At 32.3% G+C, this 20,362-nt stretch overlaps 1 protein-coding gene across 1 annotated transcript; it reads right to left on the reverse strand.

Moving 5' to 3' along the window:
* Positions 1 to 6,700: 6,700 nt before the first annotated feature.
* Positions 6,701 to 18,519, reverse strand: LOC106113587 (protein SCAI). Its single transcript, XM_013306421.1, has 10 exons — positions 18,456 to 18,519; positions 11,718 to 12,666; positions 11,267 to 11,449; positions 10,825 to 11,178; positions 10,384 to 10,613; positions 9,381 to 9,566; positions 7,914 to 8,474; positions 7,455 to 7,628; positions 6,977 to 7,179; positions 6,701 to 6,751 (listed from the first exon to the last, which is right to left on the reverse strand). Exons 1-10 carry the CDS (start codon positions 18,457 to 18,459, stop codon positions 6,701 to 6,703), a joined length of 2,895 nt encoding a protein of 964 aa, XP_013161875.1. The 5' UTR covers positions 18,460 to 18,519.
* Between the last annotated feature and the right edge of the window lie 1,843 nt (positions 18,520 to 20,362).

Raw genomic sequence — 20,362 nt, forward strand, 5'->3', positions numbered from 1 at the left:
ATCATACTATATATAAGACATTTTATTAAGTATTTCATCAGTCCTCCACTTGATTGTAATTTTTGTACGCGTACATTGTACGTCAACGGTTAGGTATTTGGGTTGATAAACTAAGAAAAACACATTATTATGGCGGTGAAAATGGATTTAATGCATTTGATAGATGTTACATAATTGTAATGATATTTTAACGTGATAAAGTTAACTAACAATAATATTGAGTATTTTAATAACAACTAGGTACTTGGTAAAATAATAATCTTAACATATACAATTTCTAAATAATTAACTATCAAATGAATTAACAGTGACGTAATTAAACAAGTTGTAAATATAATTTTTCATAGAACATATTTCGAAAAAAAAAACATATTATCTTAGTTGCTATGAAGTGTAGATGTAACGAGGTATAAAGCACGACTAGAAAATAAATGAGATCACGTTTTAACCCAATCTTAGATTTAAATTCACATTAAAATTAAAGTATAAACAGTTTGTTGAATTAGTTATTATTTGGAATTGAAATAATCAACAAGGAATGTAATTTTTAAAAGTAGATTTATAAATTTAAATGTTATTCATAAAATTGGATTAAAATTAATATGAAATTGTACTTGTTTATAATTCAACCTTTCCATAGCCATCTTACATTATAAAATCCGGTAAATTGGCTAAGAAATACGAAAATATACCCAAGTACAGTTTTTCAATACTCTAATAACATGTGAATTTAATTCCATAATATTACCATCACAATGACAAGATATATCGATGATATATTCTGCTTAACCGTTATCTTTACCAAAATATATTTCATTTATATTAAATGCTTCTATATAAATATATTTCTCTTTATTTGTACATATATTTTAAATGGTATTGTCGAATCATGAAAGCATCATTTGATAACAAAAATATCTGGCTTCATTTGTATGACAATTGACTTATTACAAGGTCCCAATGCAAAGGAAACCAATGAGTATACGAATATATAAATATAATATGTTTATCGTTGTAAGAATTTGAACTAACAGTAAATATTTTATTCGTCTGCTTAATAACATTACCAATATACTTGAGTTTCGTATTAAAATTATAGCAACAGTGGAAAATACATGATATAAATATAACAAATAAACTTAATAAATAACATTTAAAATTATCATAAATAACAATTATAATAATAAATAGAAAAAAAATATATTATTAATATGCCTGTTTTTTATCCAAACGAAAGTTCATTTACGGTTTTATTAATTTTGTATTATTTCTCTTGACTTTACTATAATGAATGAAACACGAATGAAAATGACATATGAAACTGATTTGAAAAAACGACATGAATCCATGAGCTTTGATGTTATTGATTGTTTTTGTCATTAAAAGTTTACCGGCTTTAAATTGATGGCGATGACAATGGTGGTGACCTTACGATAAACATTAATACGACAAATATGTATGTCTATACCGGTTCAAATAAAGCCCACGGAATGAAATATTTCGGGAGCTACATCGCTACTTACAAAGATAGAGAATTAACATTTAAAATATAATGAAGCTACATTAATCAAATTTTAAATTGTTATAAAGTTGTAGTAATATTGAGAAAGCTTTTTTTTTGTGATTTTGTATTTTTTTTTTCACAACAAGCTACATTTGTATTGAAATATTGATAAATATCTGAAAATTTTAACGGTTTAATAAACTTTAATATTTCATGAAATTCTACGTGTCAACTCTATATATATATACTTAGGTATTATATAATTATTATTGTTCAGCAAATGCACATATCAAAAGCTGTGTAAATATTATATTTATGTTTTGTAATTGGTAGCATTGATAACTTCTCTATTTCGATTCACTTATTTCCATCTTCTGAACGAGTTATTCGTATGTGCTTTTGCTGAATAATGCAATCACAATTCGCAGATGGTATCAACAGTAACTATTTTAGCATACAATATTTAAATACATTCGCTGAATTTTATAATTTACGCATAGCTAAGCCAATGCAATATGCAATATAAATAGTAATATATCTTTTATATGCTTTTTAAGCGCATTCAAAATTAATTTATTATAATTATAAATATTACTGAAATATTTAGTGGATTGGGGGAAGGATAGGAAACATATAGATTAGGATATATATCCTTTTTCTTTACAACTTCTCTTTTGTACCTTAAAAGTAGGTAACGCATCTTCTACCATTTCACTTATTTTAGATGTCTATTGACTACGGTCACTTCACTATTTTATCAAATTCAGGTAGCCACTTGCTCGTTTATTACCTTTTGCTATAAAAAAATTAAGTAGCAAACATTGATCGCCATTAATATCTGCCTGATAATTGTTATCACCTTTTAAACATGTGATATAAAAATATTATGGTATAACAAATATACAACATAATATTTTAACGAGAATATATCATGTATATTCCCTTTCACACAACCATTCATACAATCCAATTCATTCTCCTATATTCATCACCTTCCATTCTTGCTTATAAATATCTCACTAATGTCTGTTTACAAACTAAGACTGTTAACTTCCTAAACCCTTTGACAGAAGCCGCCAGGCTCAAACAATATTGTAACGGCATCTATCAGAGGGTAATAAAGTACACATTTAAGTAGAGTATTAAAAATAAAAATAACTTATATCTAAAATTTGTGCGTATGTCAAATGTGGCTTTTAAAGCCACATTCGTAACTTATCTAATATCACATTTGAACTTACAATCTAACCATCGTACAGGTCCGGACATCACCTTTCACACGGATCTTTGTCACATCAATTCCCTTGCCAATTAAAACTACTATTTACACTATGTACAAAGTCCCGTGCTGTTCTGGAACTTTAAAACAATGCAATATTTGCCGTTCCTATCGTGCAACACGTTAAATGCAGCAACAACACCATCACCAATCAGACCGGACCTGCAACCCAAAAGCAAGCTCTCCATTTAACCATTTGCACGGGAACCTTGACAAGATTTGCATTTGGTTTAAATTCCAGAACAGCACGGGAGTAAACTAAATAATTATATCAATTAAGACGGGTATGTTTGACGATGTTTTTATAATAATTAAGTAGAAAGTGACGTTTTAAAATCGCTATATGTACATATTAATTATTCCTAGTAATTAATTATAGATTATTTACACGTAATATTTACAAGTAATTATAAATTACCATTGTTGAAACATTTGAATAATAACATTGTCAGTCCGCTTTAAAAAAGCAATGACCGCAACAAAGACGGGTATGTTTGACGATGTTTTTTATACTAATTAAGTAGAAAGTGTCCTTTTAAAATCGCTATATGTACATATTAATTATTCCTAGTAATTAATGATAGTTTATTTAAACGTAATATTTACAAGTAACCCTAAATTACTATTGTTAAAACATTTAAATAATAACATCGTCGGTCCGCTTTAAAAAAGCAATGACCGCAATAAAGACGGGTATGTTTGACGATGTTTTTTTATACTAATTAAGTAGATAGTCAGCTTTTAAAATCGCTATATGTACATATTAATTATTCCTAGTAATTAATGATAGTTTATTTAAACGTAATATTTACAAGTAACTATAAATTACCATTGTTGAAACATTTGAATTATAACATATTATCAGTCCGCTTTGAAAAAAGCAATGACCTCAATAATGTTTTAAAACAAATATTTCTGTTATATTATGGAGTCTAACAGTTACAAAAAAATCAATTCAACGCGTGCATTCTGCAGACTTAATAGTAGATTATAATATTTATAATTAATCAGTCTTTCTCATCTTTGGTGGATTAGGGGGGTCAATGGTACCACCTAAGCTCTAAGAGCTTTGGTTTAGCAAGTAGCTCCGTAGTGCAATGATAAATCCTAATAGCCATACCAAAAGACCTAGATGATGTAGTAACTAGTAACATTCCATAATCAATATAGCCAGTAATTAAGTACGTAATGTAAATTGACATCAGGTGTTGGAATGTCACATAAACCAAGTACCTAGTCCTAGTATTTCTCACACCGTGACCATCTAGATCATGTTAGAAAAACTATCATTCAATAACAAATATTTATTACTAATGAAAGTTTTATCTGACGTAAACGGAGTAAAAATATCTATCAATAGGCACCTGGTTTTTTTGCATTATGTACTATTCTTCTAGCAATGTCACTAATGCAATGTTACTAACATGTTTAGGCCCTCAGAAAGGTTTTTAATGATTTACCAATGCGATAGTCGTCAAGAGGAATTTCGGCGTAGATGCCAAACTAACCTAGCGACGGCTACCATGACTAGTTCTTTGTGGTCGATGTCCGGGTTAAATTTTATGCTGATTCTGGACGAAATGTTGACTTCCAGCTTGTTTTTTTTTTCAAAGACACTGAGAGTGATGACAATATGTCTTTGTAGATGCGTTCTGATGATCGAATCGCACAGTATGTTATATTCATAAAAAGATATCAGCTTGATGTTTCGTCTATATTGGGGTAATATTCACTTGGAGATTTTTAAAGTGCAAACGTGATCTCTATCTCTATTAGATGTTTATGTTGTCTTAGTAATTGATTAACTCACTCTACTGTCACTGTCTGGATTTTGTTCACGGCCTATTAAGTGTTTGATTTGATTTTTTTGTTTTATATGATTAGGATTATCTTAATTATCAATCTATTAGAATATCTAAGATATGTACAGGATAAATTTACTCTAATCTAATTTTTTGTGTATTTTTTAATTTTTTTTTTATGAGAGGCGAAGACTAAACTTTCTAAATGCAATGATACTCTAAAAGCGGTAATGAATTCGTGAATTATAAATAAATATTATCTACTTTTTTTTTGATTTAAAATTATTTAAGAAAATAAATGAATAGTCCAGTTATTTAGTACGAATAATTAAGGTTGTCTGAAAAGTTTTCTGGGAACGTCGTAAGAGCCCAAAACTATTATTTGCATGAACGAGAAAAATTATGCAAGAACACAAATTAAGAAATAATATGTTTGTATATTTAAAGAAGGATACTATTGTCATAAAGAAACAAATCAATAAATAAAGCTGCTGTTAAGAGATTAATGAGTAAAAATTGTAATTGGAAAGTAAAAATTCGGATACTATAAGTCGAAATTTACAAAAGTCGAGATTTTTGAAACCACCCCGAAAACTTTTCAAACTATTTAATAACTGGACAAATTTATAGACTTAAAATTAAAACATACAGCTTCGCTATGAAACGAACTGTATTTGAACACAATTTTTGGTAAGTACCTTAGTAATGTTTTAAATACATTTTTTACTAAAAATAACAAAATAAGGAAAGATTTTAACCTATCTAACCTATATACCATCGAATTAATATTTACAAAATCCTTAACTCTTTCACACCAAAAAAACTAGTAAAATACGAACGCAACTTTAAAATAAAACTTTTTTTATAATATATATAGATATATATATATATATACAGGGTGTCCCAAAAGGTTACGTACATATGAAGGGGGATGATAGGGGTGGTCACAAGGGTCACCAGAAAAATAAAACAAAAATTCCCCTCTGGGTATTAAAAAAAAGGCATTTTTTTAAAACTGAAAATTTTTACACCTTCTGGGGCAATTTTGTAACCGATGACCTACAAATATGGCTATATTTAAAAAAAAAACTATTATGTTATCGTCAATAACCCTTTATCAATATGAAATAAAAAAAAAACAATACAACTAACAACGATTTTAAAGAAAATTAACCTTCTGGGGCAATTTTAATTTTCTTTAAAATCTTCGTTAGTTGTATTGTTTTTTTTATTTCATATTGATAAAGGGTTATTGACGATAACATAATAGTTTTTTTTTTAATGTAGCAATATTTGTAGGTCATTGGTTACATAATTGCCCCAGAAGGTGTAAAACTTTTAAGTTTTTAAAAAATGCCCTTTATTTTTTTTAATACCCAGAGGGGAATTTTTATTTTATTTTTCTGGTGACCCTTGTGACCATCCCTATTACCCCCTATCCTATGTACGTAACCCTTTGGGCCACCCTGTATATAGATTTACAAATGGTTTGTTACAAAATCTAAACTAGTTCCCGGCAATATATATATTCGAACAATTGCCGGAAACTAGTTTAGATTTTTTTCATTCCACGCGAATCGAGTCGCGGACGACAACTATTAATAAAAAAAATACTAGTAAAGAACAAACTCAACTTTTACTTAAATTAATGTGTAAATAACTAATAAAATATTGCAAAATAATACTATTATCCACTTGTTTAAAAGTGGATAACTTTTATTAGTCACCATTAATGATTGAAAAAATGTTGCTATCAATTTTTTTCTACCAGAAGGTGGCAAACCAATAAGTGACCACCTGATTTCGCTAAAATAGCGAAGTGACCGCAGTCCACAGACAACCTCAACAAGCTAAACAGTAGGAGATGCGTTATCTATCTTTAATGAATAAAAGAGTTTGTATAAGAATAAGAATATTACCTTGTCCAACTAATCCCCTACCCTGCCGATCAGTAATCGCATATTTGCTATTTTATAACAATTTGAAATATAAAGTTATGTCTATTATGACAATAAACATTTGCTATTAAATTCTTAAATAACATGCAAACAGTAAAATGATCTACACACCTACTAATATTAAAGAAATATTTTTCAAAATGTATTTTTTTTTCAATTAGTTGCTGGTAGTTGGTGGACCAGATGAATCATGGAAGTGGCTTCTAACCTGAAATTAAACGTTAAGATAAAATTTTCATAGCAGACGCTACAAAAACTATTTTTAGAACTGTTTAATTCCTAAAAAAAATTTAGAACGAAGATATCGTTGTTCATTTAACAAAATTATAATTGGACGGACTGTAGAACCAGTTGCAACGCAACACCTATTTAATAAACGCAAATAAAAATATTTTTATTTTCAGACATCCTGTGTACGTGAAATGTAAGTTACCTGCAGATGAACAGCTAAGTCCATGATGATGTGCACGAGGGTCGGGTGCTCGAGTAAATCGTCAGGGAGCGGGGGCGAGGAGCGGGGCAGCTGGTTCCTGGAGCGGAAGCCGCGATGCATGCGCAGAGCCACGGCGCAGAATATGAAGCGAAGTAGCAGCAGCCGCAAGAAGTCATCCGCCATGAATGCTATGAATGCTGGGTCTGGAAAATATATATTTTTTTTACTTATAGGTTAAGGCTAAATATAAAAAATTGCTTCAAAGAATTGGAATATGTGGTAATTTTCAGGTTAAGAATATGAAAAATAATTGTGGATTAGGCAACATCGTTTTGGTATTTCACCTCATATTATTATAACTATCTAGTAATTTCCATAACATCAAAATAGGGAATGCTAAATTATAATTTAACTCCTTTTTGTAGTAAATGAAGTTTGCAAAATTTTAGGTCTATATTTGGAACTGGGTTGTAGTTACCAATGCGATGTCTCATCATGACTTGCGCGGCTTCTATTATGAAGGCTTCGATGTAGCTCTGCGAGCGTTCCCACTGCACCAGCGGCACTGTCTTAATGTCGCAGCAGTAGCAGAATGCCGACAGCGGCGAGTGCAGGAACAGCGTGAACAAACTGCCCTCCTTCCTGTAATCCGCTGTAACAAAACACATTTTCTCTTTACTATTTCTATATTTCGCCATATTTCTTGTGTTGTGTTGTCTTTTGTTTTTAACTGCAAATGTATTTTTTTTAACTGATTTCTTTTACTATTTAATGCAATTTATGTCATGACACCTTAAAAAACTCTTGACTCTTGCAAACGTTTGTTAATGTACCCATATAAAAAATCAGAACTAATTTTGAGTAAGACTGAGAAGAAGTATAACGAATGAAATACAATGTTGAAGTATATTTGTCTAGATTACAAATGTATACTTACAAGGAAATGTACTCGGAACTTCCAACGGCGACATCAGTACGATGAGCGGCTGCGCGAAGTGCCGCGGAATGTTTTGAAAGATGTACGAGTTGTCCGAGTCGATGATAATGAACAGGGGGCATCGGGTAAACGGGTACAAGTCCCCAGGGTGGATGCATTGGGAATCTTTGGTTTTAGATTGTGACGGTCTTGGTTCACGAGACGCATCTATGTCTCGGTCACGATCGCCTTTCTCTCTGTCCCGTTCACGATCACCCTTGTCTCTGTCCCGCTCTCGTTCACGATCGCCTTTTTCTCTGTCACGCTCGCGATCGCGATCGCGATCACGATCGCCTTTGTCTCTGTCCCGTTCCCTGTCACGATCGGAATCACGCTCCCTGTCTCGCTCGCGATCCCTATCACGATCCCAAACCCTTTCCCTGTCACGCTCGCGATCCCTTTCCCGGTCACGGTCTCTCTCTCGTGTTCTATCTCTATCCCTTTCTCTTTCTCTTTCCTTTTCCCGGTCCCGATACAAGTCGCTCTTGACATTTGTCATAAGACCTCCGATGTCGTATCCAGCTGCAAAAACAATCACTGTTACTCGTTTTTTTGCACAAAAGGTATAGTCATTGCAGAATTAACCTTCTTTTTATTGCACTCAGTCGCGTATTACTATTTGAGAAAGTATGATGAAAATGATATGGCTAACAAAAATGGACTGAAAGCTTCTAGAGTTGTGTGCATAAAGCAGTTTTCATCTAAGTGGACATCAACATGAAACAAAAGGTTGATGATTCAAGAACGACCGCAATGTCCGGTATAATAAGACATTTTAATGAAATATTAAATCGCTCGGCTGCACGTATAAACCTGCATTAATGTAGCAAATGTTTGATGAGAGCTCAAAGATCAAAAAGCAATTGGTTTGTTTGCATCAAAACCGTTGCAATTTTTCGCTTTGCAGTAAAACTCTTGATATAAATAAATACAGACATTTAAACATCAGCTCAATTTTAGAAACTTTCGCTCAAAGGAATCTGAACGTAAGCGATTTGTTTGCGTTTCTTTTTCCCTTTGGCTTGAGTTAACATTTGATAGACTCCTTTAATACTAGCCGTGATGAGTTTTCGCTACTTGATTAATGTAGTAACAGCTAAATATATTTACATATTTATAAGATATCTAGATATAGATATGAGAATAAATTCTACTTACTAAAAAAATCTAAACAAGTACATTGTAATTCATTTCTTACGTTGTTTTTATTATTGACGCAAAGCATGACTATTAAGGTATAATAATTCGCAAAAAGATTTAATAATTTTATAAATGCGAAGATTTAACAATTATTGTAGTTTTCTGTGATAAAATTACACACTTATATCGTAAAAGTCGCAAGCAACAGGAAAAAGATTGAAAATTTGATAGTCAATAGTTTTGCATATCTATGAGTATAACACAACCAGTTAGGATAAATATACTTACTGTCTTCAGATACTTTCGAAGCGGGGACAATATAAGCATCGGCAGATATGTAGAGGAGCAGAACGCCGTTAGAGGGCAGGTCGAAGCAACCACTGGCTAAGTACACCAACACTTGGGCGGCTGATGGCTTGAATAGCAGGTACTTGTGAGGATTTTCATGACGTCCTGTGTTGTCGTGGTTGTAGGCTGAACCAAAAATATCAATTTTAGAATAATACACATTAAATCAGGTAAATTCGCGACATAGTATCTTAAAAATACGCCGTAAAAAGTAGAGTTTGTATAAATAATGTAGATTTGTAATACTGTAAAAGCTCCTTTTTCGTGCTTCCTTTATTCGCGTTTTCACTATTCGCGGATTAAAAAAAATGTGTCCCAATTTCGCGACTAAAATATTTTTTGATATATGGAACGTGTACCCCGCGAGTAAAGATCTTTTACTGTATTTCTGTTAGGAAGAAAATCCGACACTGTGACGGTGTACTGGCCCAACACTAGCCTTACTAAAATGTCGTCTTTGTAATGAAAGCGCGCCATTCGCGACAAAGGATTCTAATTAATAATGTCTAAAACTTCGCAAGATTATACGCACAGCATTAATTTAACCAGTGATATCGCTTTGCACCGGATAAAAGTAAAATGAACTCTAAAGTAAGCAATTTAACGTAGTAAGTAAACATTCGATTACAAAACAAGTTTTGTCGTGTAACTTTGCCTTAAATAACAATTCTTTTCATCTAGTAAGGGCTTCACGTAAACATATTTTTATGTAAAGTAACAGTGACGCAGAGAGTTAGATCAATCTTACTAATTTTAACACTGAGAATGTTTGGATGGATGGATGTTTGTTAGAAGTTATATCCAGAACGGATGTGTGGACAAAGTTTTTCTTCTAGATTCCGTGAAGACGTATTCGCGTGCGATAACTAGTCTTTATATCTTGAACTGCATTTGTTACTGTATAATATCGTAACAATTGCATTTTATTCGTAGCTAAGTTTACCTTTAATAATCTGTGGCGTTGGACCGAAGCGATGTCGCGGGGATTCGTTGTACACTTGAGGCATTTCCCCAGTTGGTTCCCATTCTAGGGTTTGCAAGATTCGGTACATATCCATCGTTAGTTCTGAGAATTTAACTTGCTGCGATACGCTGCCCACTATAACGGCTTCTTGAAGTGTTAGAGTTGCTGCTGTTGGACGCTCCGGCGGTGGGACGCTCATCATGTTGAGTCTAGGAAAATGTGAAACGAAAAACAAACATCTATAAAATCTTTCATTTTATATTAATTTAAAAAAATGTTGGTCAAAAAATCTCAGCACATGACCACATAAGTTATCATTAGATTCAATACTTTCATTTTACTCATCATGTTAATTAGGAATAAACTATATGTCTATTCCTGTTCGGCATAAAAAGTTATTAAGAAGTAACTGTACGGTACCTATGAGAGAGAACTATGGGATAGTTGTCCGGATGAAGAACAGTCACGGCAGCTTCAGCGACTATGAAGGCTTTGACTTCATCCATAACGAAAGTCCATTCTATCTGGTCATCTGGATCGTATGTTGCTCCGTACTCAACGATTTGTTTATCTAGTTCTTTAATCAAATCTCTTACGAGAGCCAGTTTCTTGAGGAGAAGGCAGACAACAATGAATCTTGCGTAGTATCGGAGCTTCTTAACCATCAGTTCGCACTTGTCTTCTCGGCTCGCCTGCGTATAGTAACTGCGGCCTCGAATTGCAGAATAGAATGAAAATGCTTCACTCAAATATCCAGTTTCGCTAGTGCGTAGGCTGTATGGGCAAAAGTTTTTATCCGATAAATTAAAACAAAATCCTATTTGATTTAACTCTATGTCATTGAATGTGTCTTAATACTTACTAAAAGTGGTAGTACAGTTGCCCGATTTTCGATGCAATTTCCCCAATCTGCCACCTCTTGAGACCGTACTTGTTGTCGAGTACACCGCGGTGTTGTTGTTGGAATTTCCACAGTTTTGTGTAAACGTCAAAAGTACGCCCAAAATATGAATGCCATTGCCTGTGGCCATATTGGGGGAGCTCCCTGTTATATAATAGTGAATTTAGTAACTAGATATTTAAAATATATTTAATAAAATTTAATTTCTTACAAGCCTTATTGACGTAACGCTTTAATTGCATGTTACATTGTAAATCAAATATTAAGTTAAAAAAGAAAAATAAACTATTTTGTTACTATTTCGAATACTGCAAAATAGTAAAATTGAAAACAAATAATAGTTGACAAATGACACCTATACATAATAACTAAATAATCAAATAACTGTGCAACTAATATTAACAAAACTCACCGTAAACCATTGAAGAGCTGCTTCGACTTCTCTAAAAGGTGACAGAACTCAATAATAACTTTCCGTTCGTGATCTTCAAGAGGATTCATTGCAGATCTTGTTCTATAATTATTGCGATAGTATGATTCTTGGTTGAAATACGGAAGGTCGGCCAGCGAGTTTATATTGTGAGGCTCCGACGTGCAAAGCCTGCCGCGGATATTTTCGTATTCTCTGTAATTCTCAAAAAGACGACTGAATCTAGAAGAAAAGTCTGTGCAACTGCCGTCCTCGCTCCCTGACGACAAGTCTTCAAATTCATACGTCTCCCTAAAAATATATGTGAACGATTGTCGCCGACTCTCTCCTGGTGCGAATGGAGCTGGGGAGGGGGGAGACGAGTGGCTTGGGCTTTGTACTTTGTATGTTGATTTGTACGCCTCTAGAGATTTACTTCGTGGGCGTATGTATGCTAAGCCAGTTTTTGAATTTATTGGCACTGCTAAGGCAAGCCTTGCCAAAAGAAGATACTTATTGGGGTTTTTCGCGAGCTGGCTTTGTATACTGTTTTCGACAGAAGTGTTTGTAGAAGCATCAGATGTAAATTCAGGCGCTGGGTACCGCCGAAATTTGGATTTCTCTAAGCGGATCTTAGGCGCGGGATACCGATGCGAAGGACCTGGCTCGGGAGAAGGTTCCCTACTGCGTTTGGTCTTCTGAGGTGACTGGGTAGGAGTTTGAGTACCCCTGCTGATAGTTATCAAAGAACGCGATGGAGATTCCCAAGAGCCTACTCTAGGAAGCCGATGAGGCTCTACAAAAGTTATTTGCTTCTTCTTTCCGTTGTTTTTCTTATCCTCCGATGCATTAGCGTCTTTTAATATTGTTGGTACTGTAGAGCTTGATCCAAATTTTCGAGCCCAAAATGCTTTGAATCTTGAGGTGTGACCAGGTTGTGACGAATCTTGAACTAAAATGGAAAAGAAGTTGCATTAATAAGGGCTCTAACAGAAACATGATGTGTTGATAATAAATCATGAGATTTTCATTTTTTTGTTTCTTAAAGAAAAGATAGATTAAAAAGAAAGTTTTTAGAAAACTATTCTAAAGTTATTTCGTCTACGTATGTCAAATTGGTAGAAATGTTCTTGAGTGTAACGGAAATCGATTAGCCGTTAGAGCATTGAAATCTGTTACCTCTCGACACCGCATGCTATTCCCCGACAGTTGCTGGCAGATTATATTTCTCATACTATCTGAACGAATTTTAAATCCAACTCATGAACAGACAGTGCAAAATTCAATATCCGCTACTTTCCGTAACTGTCAGAACAGACTACAGATAATAGTTTTAGAGTCTATAAATTTTCTGATCATATTTAAAAATTGATTGATGAAATGTTTTTACATTTTGAGGTTTTGATTTTAACCGATATTATTTGAAAGCTATTATTTATTTATCGTTAAGATGTTAACACTCACTGTTATAATATTTTTATAGTAAAAAACAACTTTATAACAAATCGGTGCAACTTAACTTTTAATTTTTTTTCTCTTTATTTCTTTCAGGGACTTTCGTTCTTCTGAACATGACAGTCCCATAACAACTTTTAAATGTGCACTTGTGAGTAATACTTTCGAAATCTAACGTATCATATAAAAGACTATGTTAAAGTTTTAAAGCTAAAAAGTCTAAGTCTAAAAAAATTATACTGTAACTTTTTTTTTTGTTTTTTTTTTGAGATTTTTTAAATTTTTTAAATTTATCTAGGTGTACACATGCTTTCATAAAAAAGTCCTACTTATACATAGATTTGTTAGAATGTAGGTAATTGGCGCACACCATTAGCATGCTAGTACTGGTTACAATCGATATTTTGATTTCCACTGTTTAGATATTCCTGCAAATAGATTTTACTGACCTGGAAGGAGTAGTACAAAGGAAAGTAATTAACAAATTACTTTCCTTTGTACTACTCGTTCCATACAGCTTATTACAGTCCGAATAATCGATTGAAAATGTCGCATTGTGTTTCCTATTTAAGAGAACTCGCTACGTTTTGAGATTTCATATTTAGTTTCGAAATTATCAGACGTCGAAATAAGATACTATTCATATAATTGTAAACCTAATTAAGATGCTTAATATATCGTATTCTGAACCTTCATCTTTAGATATTTCTAGTACTTGTAAACTAAGAATAAGATGTAAATGAGACGCTCTAGCAAGAATTATTAATCAACACAAAATGCAAATAATATTGTGAGAGGTACTTATCGCGGTATTCAGTAAAGTTTGATGCCCCCACGTTGTGTGTGTGATGTTAATTACTTAGTAGTAACTTAAGAGAATACTTAACCCTCGTGTTCATTTTGTAAAGTAAAATTATTTTTAAGTTAGTTTTTTTTTTAATTTTTTTTGCTTTTCTTCAAAAAAATCTTGCCACAATAAGGGTTAAAGTTATTATAGGATATTTATAAACACAATATACTCAGAAGCATATCTACTAAAAGTCTACTAAAATATTGAACCAATGATTAGTTGCTTCTCTTTTGAATTGAGAACTTAAGTATTGTTATTCAATTGTGGGTAGTTTTAAAGTTTAGATACAGTTTCCTTTCCATAGTTCGATAAGTACGGTACAGTATTACAATTTGAATACAGTTTCAATGAGTTTTATAAAACGCAGTTACATTTGTTCAAGGTCAGAAATGAAGCTCAAGAAATGTATCGTTGAAATGGAAAAGTTACAATTTCAATAACAATGGTCCCTTTTTTCAACTTTTTTATTATGTCTTGGAAAATTGAAAACTTACAATGGTTTCTTTATTCAACTTTCTTGTTGTGATTGGGTTAATTAAAAATTGTTCTTTGAAATCTTTACGTACGTAAGTACAAGGATTTAAGAATTGTTTTTAAGCTTGAATTGTTTTGAGTATAATATCCTAACATAAAACTTGTTCTATTCAATTATAAATGTCAAGTTTGAAGTTGAAAGTATGTATGAAGTATTATTCAAACAGTATAAAGTTAGCCAACCAACCACCAATAGAAATTAATAATTCAGAAAAGAGTTTAAAAAAATATTTAGGTAACTATAGCAACATTAGAACGTATCATATTTATTTCCAAAATGTCTATTTAGGTATAAAGCGTCTAAAACGCTTTATTACAAATAATACACATTATTACAAATTAGTTAAAAGTGAATTGATAAAATTATAAAAATATTTTTAAGAATATTTGTTGTTGCCATGCAAAATAAAATATTTTAGTCAAATATCAGATTACAGATCGATTGAAATGTATTTTGCAAAAATAAGTCCAGAGATTGATAGCTCAAGTTGTTTATGCTAAATTATACGGAGTTGTTCGAGTCGTAGACTACCTACTCATAAATATGAGTTCATCTAATAAAAATTTATAAGCGTTTCAATTCTCAATTTATTCTAGATCGACGATTTCCTAGTTTTTGCACTAGATATTTTTTTTTAGATTTATCATCATCAGCTCACTATACGTTCCTACTGAGGAGCTCGGAGCCTACTCAAGTTAAGGATGACTAAGCCTAACCACGCAGGCGAAGTGCTGGTTGGTTGGCTCCACCCATACTTGTGAATTTATTTGAGGATATGTGCAGGTTGCATCATGATGTTTTCCTACACCGTAAAAAAATTGGACAAATGTAATTATGTAAATTAAAAAATCACATTGGTATATGGCGGTATTTGAATCCAGAACGAGCAGATTACAAGTCAAATGCTTAACCCCTGAGCCTTCGACGCTTTATTTTTTCCGATTAAAAGTTTAATTTTTCTTTAACCGTTCAAAACTAGTATAAGCCAGTATTAATTCGTTAATTATAATTAACTTGGAGTCAAGTTAGTTTAAATTACTCTGAATAATTAGCTTTCTCCGAAAAGCGAATAAAAAGTCTAATTTTAAAGACAAGGCCTAAGCTTCTTTGCGCACATTAAAGTCAAATTTCGACCATAATTTAAAAAAAAAATCTTCTTCACGTTAACTTTAATGCCCTTGGTACTCAAGGTAACGTAAATATTCTAAACCCGGCGATTTAATTCGATAAGTGACTTACTGTATTATAGAGCGTTTATGATTTTTTTTGTTTTGTCGCTAAAGTTAAGCCGGAGCTCAAGTCGATGACAAGAAAAAATGTCCGTTATTTTCAAGATGGCGGAGCGATTCTATACAGTTGACATGTAATTGTTATGCCTGGTATGTCACCGAATTGGAAGGGATCCCAAAGTTTTCGCTTCAAATATTATTAATATATTGATTGCCAATGTAATTATTGTAGCAAGTAAAAATATTATGTTGCAGTATCGTTCGTTGATCAAATGGTGACATTGTAGTAGCTATTTGCCGTCGTAGCGATTAAATATCGTTGGGCCCATTCAACGATGACAAAGGGAATCCATAGAACCAATCAAATCGATCGTTCGATAGGGAGAATTTAATTTAATGTGAGAAATCTATTATTTAAGTTACTGTTAATCGACCATGAGTGCGACACATGGTACTCTACTGCGACCGTAATTTAAAATGTCTTAATTAACAAAAGAACTATGTGTACCGCTTGAAACTTAAATATTTAATTACTGTTTAAGCATATCTCTAAATTTACGAAAAAGGTGAGGTACTTATTAAAAACTCTACCGATGTGTTATATATCAGAAAATAAATTAAAACTGAATAGAAGCGAATTGGAAATCTTAAAGAAGGTTGCAGGAAACCGAGCGTAATATTCAAGTAAAACTTATTTCTATCAGCCGTAATCAATATTCGATCTCGAACTTTTTTTGCTTATCCGCGGATATTTTATTGACATTTTATCATAATTGAAATATGTAAGAGCACTCGAAACCCACTTGCATTTATGCGTAGATGTTTGCATGTAGAATAGTAAAAGTCTCAGGACCGCGCCAAATTGAGCTCTCTGTTCTCTGCCTGCTCCTCTGTGTTACGAGCGTATTGTTGTATTTTAAATCCATTTGTTCCGAATTCAACCGATCTTGAAATAGATATAGATAATGATCTATTGTATAGAGGGTGATTATTATTTAGTCCGTTTCATATAAAGTAATTTAAATAATTTTCAGATCGATCTCAAGATTCGATAATCTAGATTTCAACATGTGTCAAAGACGCCGATGGTGTGAGATGTTCGCGACAGGCGACATGCTCTTCATTGTGGGTAGACGTAATAATTGAATGCTTATTTCCTTCTTAAAATTAAAAGTCTGAAGTTTTCGTTTTCTTTGTTGCACTCTCATTGTGATTCTCGATTTAAAATTAAAAAGGTGAAGTAGATTTTAAATTAAAAAAAAAGTTTTTTTTTTAATTTATCTGGCTGATTATTTTATGCCCCCTTTCAATATTTAAAAAAAAAATGTCAAAGTATAAGAATGTGCATTCAATTGTAATTAAAGTCAAAGCATAGCTTTGTTCTCAACTTAAATAAATTAAAGAATTTCTTCGACGATTCTAGAATGCTTTGTTCATTGTCGATATAGTAGGCGTAGCTGGTTGGGAAAGGGCGTGCCGAGGGGGTGGGAGATCTGCGCCCACTGCGAGCGTCGAGTAGGGTGAGGTGCTCTCGATGCGCGGGAGACGGGGTGGTCAAGGCTAACACTGAGGGAGGCTTGGACCTTGAACAATAAATACGTAGTGGTCGTTCAATAATCGTGTAATTTTCTATGTTCTTTAGCAATCCAACTCCTATCCTCTTGGTGATATGAGGTGAGGTTTTAGACTAAAATACGCAAAAAAGCGTGAATTTTAATACTCATCGTACGAAATTTTCAAAATGTAATCTTTAAATACAGGTAGGAATAAATCTGAAATTTTGGAAAAATAAGCATCTCAATAAAAAAAATTTGATTATAATATAAAAGGTTGCAGGATATAAAACATACTTGACAACTCATTATATTCCCGCTTATTCCCCTCATCCCCAGTATTTTTTTCCATCCCCTTCCCCTTCGACGATACCTAATTAACAAAGTTAGCTCCCCCAACTACTGGGAGGTATATCCTTCACCTGTAAAATCTAGGTCGCATTGCCTAGGCAAGGGGTCTAGGCAAGGTCTAGGGGGTGGCGAGCTTACTCCCAGTCCCGGGACGCAAGCTGTTTTGACCTTCAATCAGCTATTGATTTGTTACACCCCCCTCGCCACCCCACCCCAACCCCTTCAGCCCACTACTTTTTCAAGCCCCCTACCCCCTCGATGGAGGATTTTTTTCTTTTAAATATCATTTTAGATCGAAAAAAATCCATGATGACACATGATTTTTTTACAATTAAGAAAATGTCCACTTTTCATTTTTTTGTCTAAATTAAAAAAAAATATATACGAATATATAGAATAAACTGTGTTTTATTTTATATATCCATAAAAAATATATATTTAAATTTTTCCGTCCAGTAATCGAATCTAAGTTTAAATAAGTAAAACTAACTATATGTTGCAAAATATAGTCCCGACGCAAAATAGGTATACTACGTCGAATCAAAGCAACAGGCTGGAGCAACAGGTCCCTTTGGAGTTTGCCAACAAATAACGCGTATTTACACAATACATCAACTGTTGAATGCGTAACAAAAGAACGCAACAAAGTTAGTATTCAAAAGTATTAAACCTCCATTGATTAATTTTATTTATTAAAAATAAATTTATTACAAGTAAAATTAGTTTTTATTAATTTAATTAATCAATGTAGATTTTTAATATACTTACCCATTTTGTACCACACTTCTGAGTTTCTTCTGAGATATTCTGTAGTTCGTTTTTCACCGGTCACGTATTCGTAGTAGATGGAATGTTCGGAACTTAGAAACATAATAGCCGAAGAAGTTCTTTCACCAAATTACACCATATTTTGCGGATTGACATAATTAAGAAAAAAAAATAATTCACTAATTTTTTTTTAATGAAATTCTATGTTCCACGGAAACGGCGCATCGAAATAATAAATTACGGTAAAAATGAAAATTAATCTATTGCAGGGCGTTTTTAAACTAATAGAGAAAACCAGACCGCGTTTTAGAATTTTCATCGTTTAACACTTAAATAATAAACAATTAAAACAATCGCGACAAATAAAGAAATTAAAAAAATCAATGTACTACAACAAGTACATAGCCATGTACGAGGATCTTCATTCCAGTTACGATGCACTTTGAAAAATTAAACACGACCGGGGGGGGGATAAAGCACTGGTGTCGAGAGCGACGCGACCCGAGTTAGCGCGTATGAGCGCTATTGCGTTGTGACCTGCGATGGGAGTTGCGACGGCTTTTATAGTGTTCTCCGCTCGCGAACCAGTGAGCCCACCCCCGCATTCAAACTTCCCAACTTTTGTAGGGAAAATTTTCCCCATTTTCTACGCAAGGTATTTTAATTTGCAATGAATACAAAATAAATATTATCAAGTAAAGTTAAATAAAATGCTACTTGATATTAGTGCTTATTAAAAACACTTTTTAATACATTGGTGTCAACTTATTTATATTTCTAATGGAAACTGATAATATTCATAAAATGTTTACTGGGCTGTTTGTTTACGTTATTTTACATATTTTATGAAAATTTGTTTTATTTTTATTATTATTTATTATTCAAAAAAAGAAATAAATATTGATTAGATAGCAGTTGTAAAAGCCCACAGAGTTTAAATGTACTTACCGGTTGTTAATTACTTATTTCTTTTAAATTAAAACAAGTACTCCCAATAAATCAATTTGCAAGTTTTAACTTTATTATTCATATCACCAAAAGGTTAAAGGCAAATATGTTAAGTAACTTACAATCAGATATTATTCAATTTGACAAGAAAAAATATAAAAATATTTCTACAAAAAAAATATTTTAGTCACTACTGACATTTCTATTATTCTATTAATTTTTCAAGCTTAGTATTTGAAAATTTCCAATTTATTGTTCCATAAATTTAAATTGATGTATTATTTACAAGTAAAAATATTATATTTAAAGTTACGCTCAATAAATACTACTAAAAACTAAAAAACAGCTTTTAATTCCATTAAATAAGTAATTATCCATTTAAAATATTTAAAATTTAATTTTTTTTTAATAAATTTTGATTCCACGAATTAGGCCATTGCAAAAAAATTGAAGCATTATGCGCAATTTGATTGTTAATAAGTGCAATGCTTGTTGGAATAGGGTGTTAGTTGTTTTAAACCGATTTTTCTAAAAGTCGTTGCTATCAGCCATCATCTCAGCACATGACCTAATATAATGTTTAAAAGGCGCTGGTGATATAATTTTGATGTAATAACAGTTGGTACATACCTAATTCATGTCAAAAGCTTTGTTTTTATATTTACTGCATTACTTGATTATTAAAATGTAAATGTAAAAATAAAAATATTTTTTCCCAAATTTTTGGGAAAATTTTTGACGTATGGCAACACTGAAACGTTTACAGGATAATAGTTACGGCGCGGTAGTAACAGGTGGATGACGCGTCACACGGTACATTCCGTGCGTTGCGGCGAAAATTGAAATTTTCTTCGGAAATTTAACATTTTTGGTGTTTTGCATTGAAAAAATATTGTCAAAGTAACTAAAATATTTTATCTGATATTATTAAAGTGTAAAAACTTACTGTAAAAAAATTA

Source organism: Papilio xuthus, unplaced genomic scaffold (assembly GCF_000836235.2).
Source record: "Papilio xuthus unplaced genomic scaffold, Pxut_1.1 DF828177.1, whole genome shotgun sequence".
Lineage (NCBI taxonomy): Eukaryota > Metazoa > Arthropoda > Insecta > Lepidoptera > Papilionidae > Papilio > Papilio xuthus.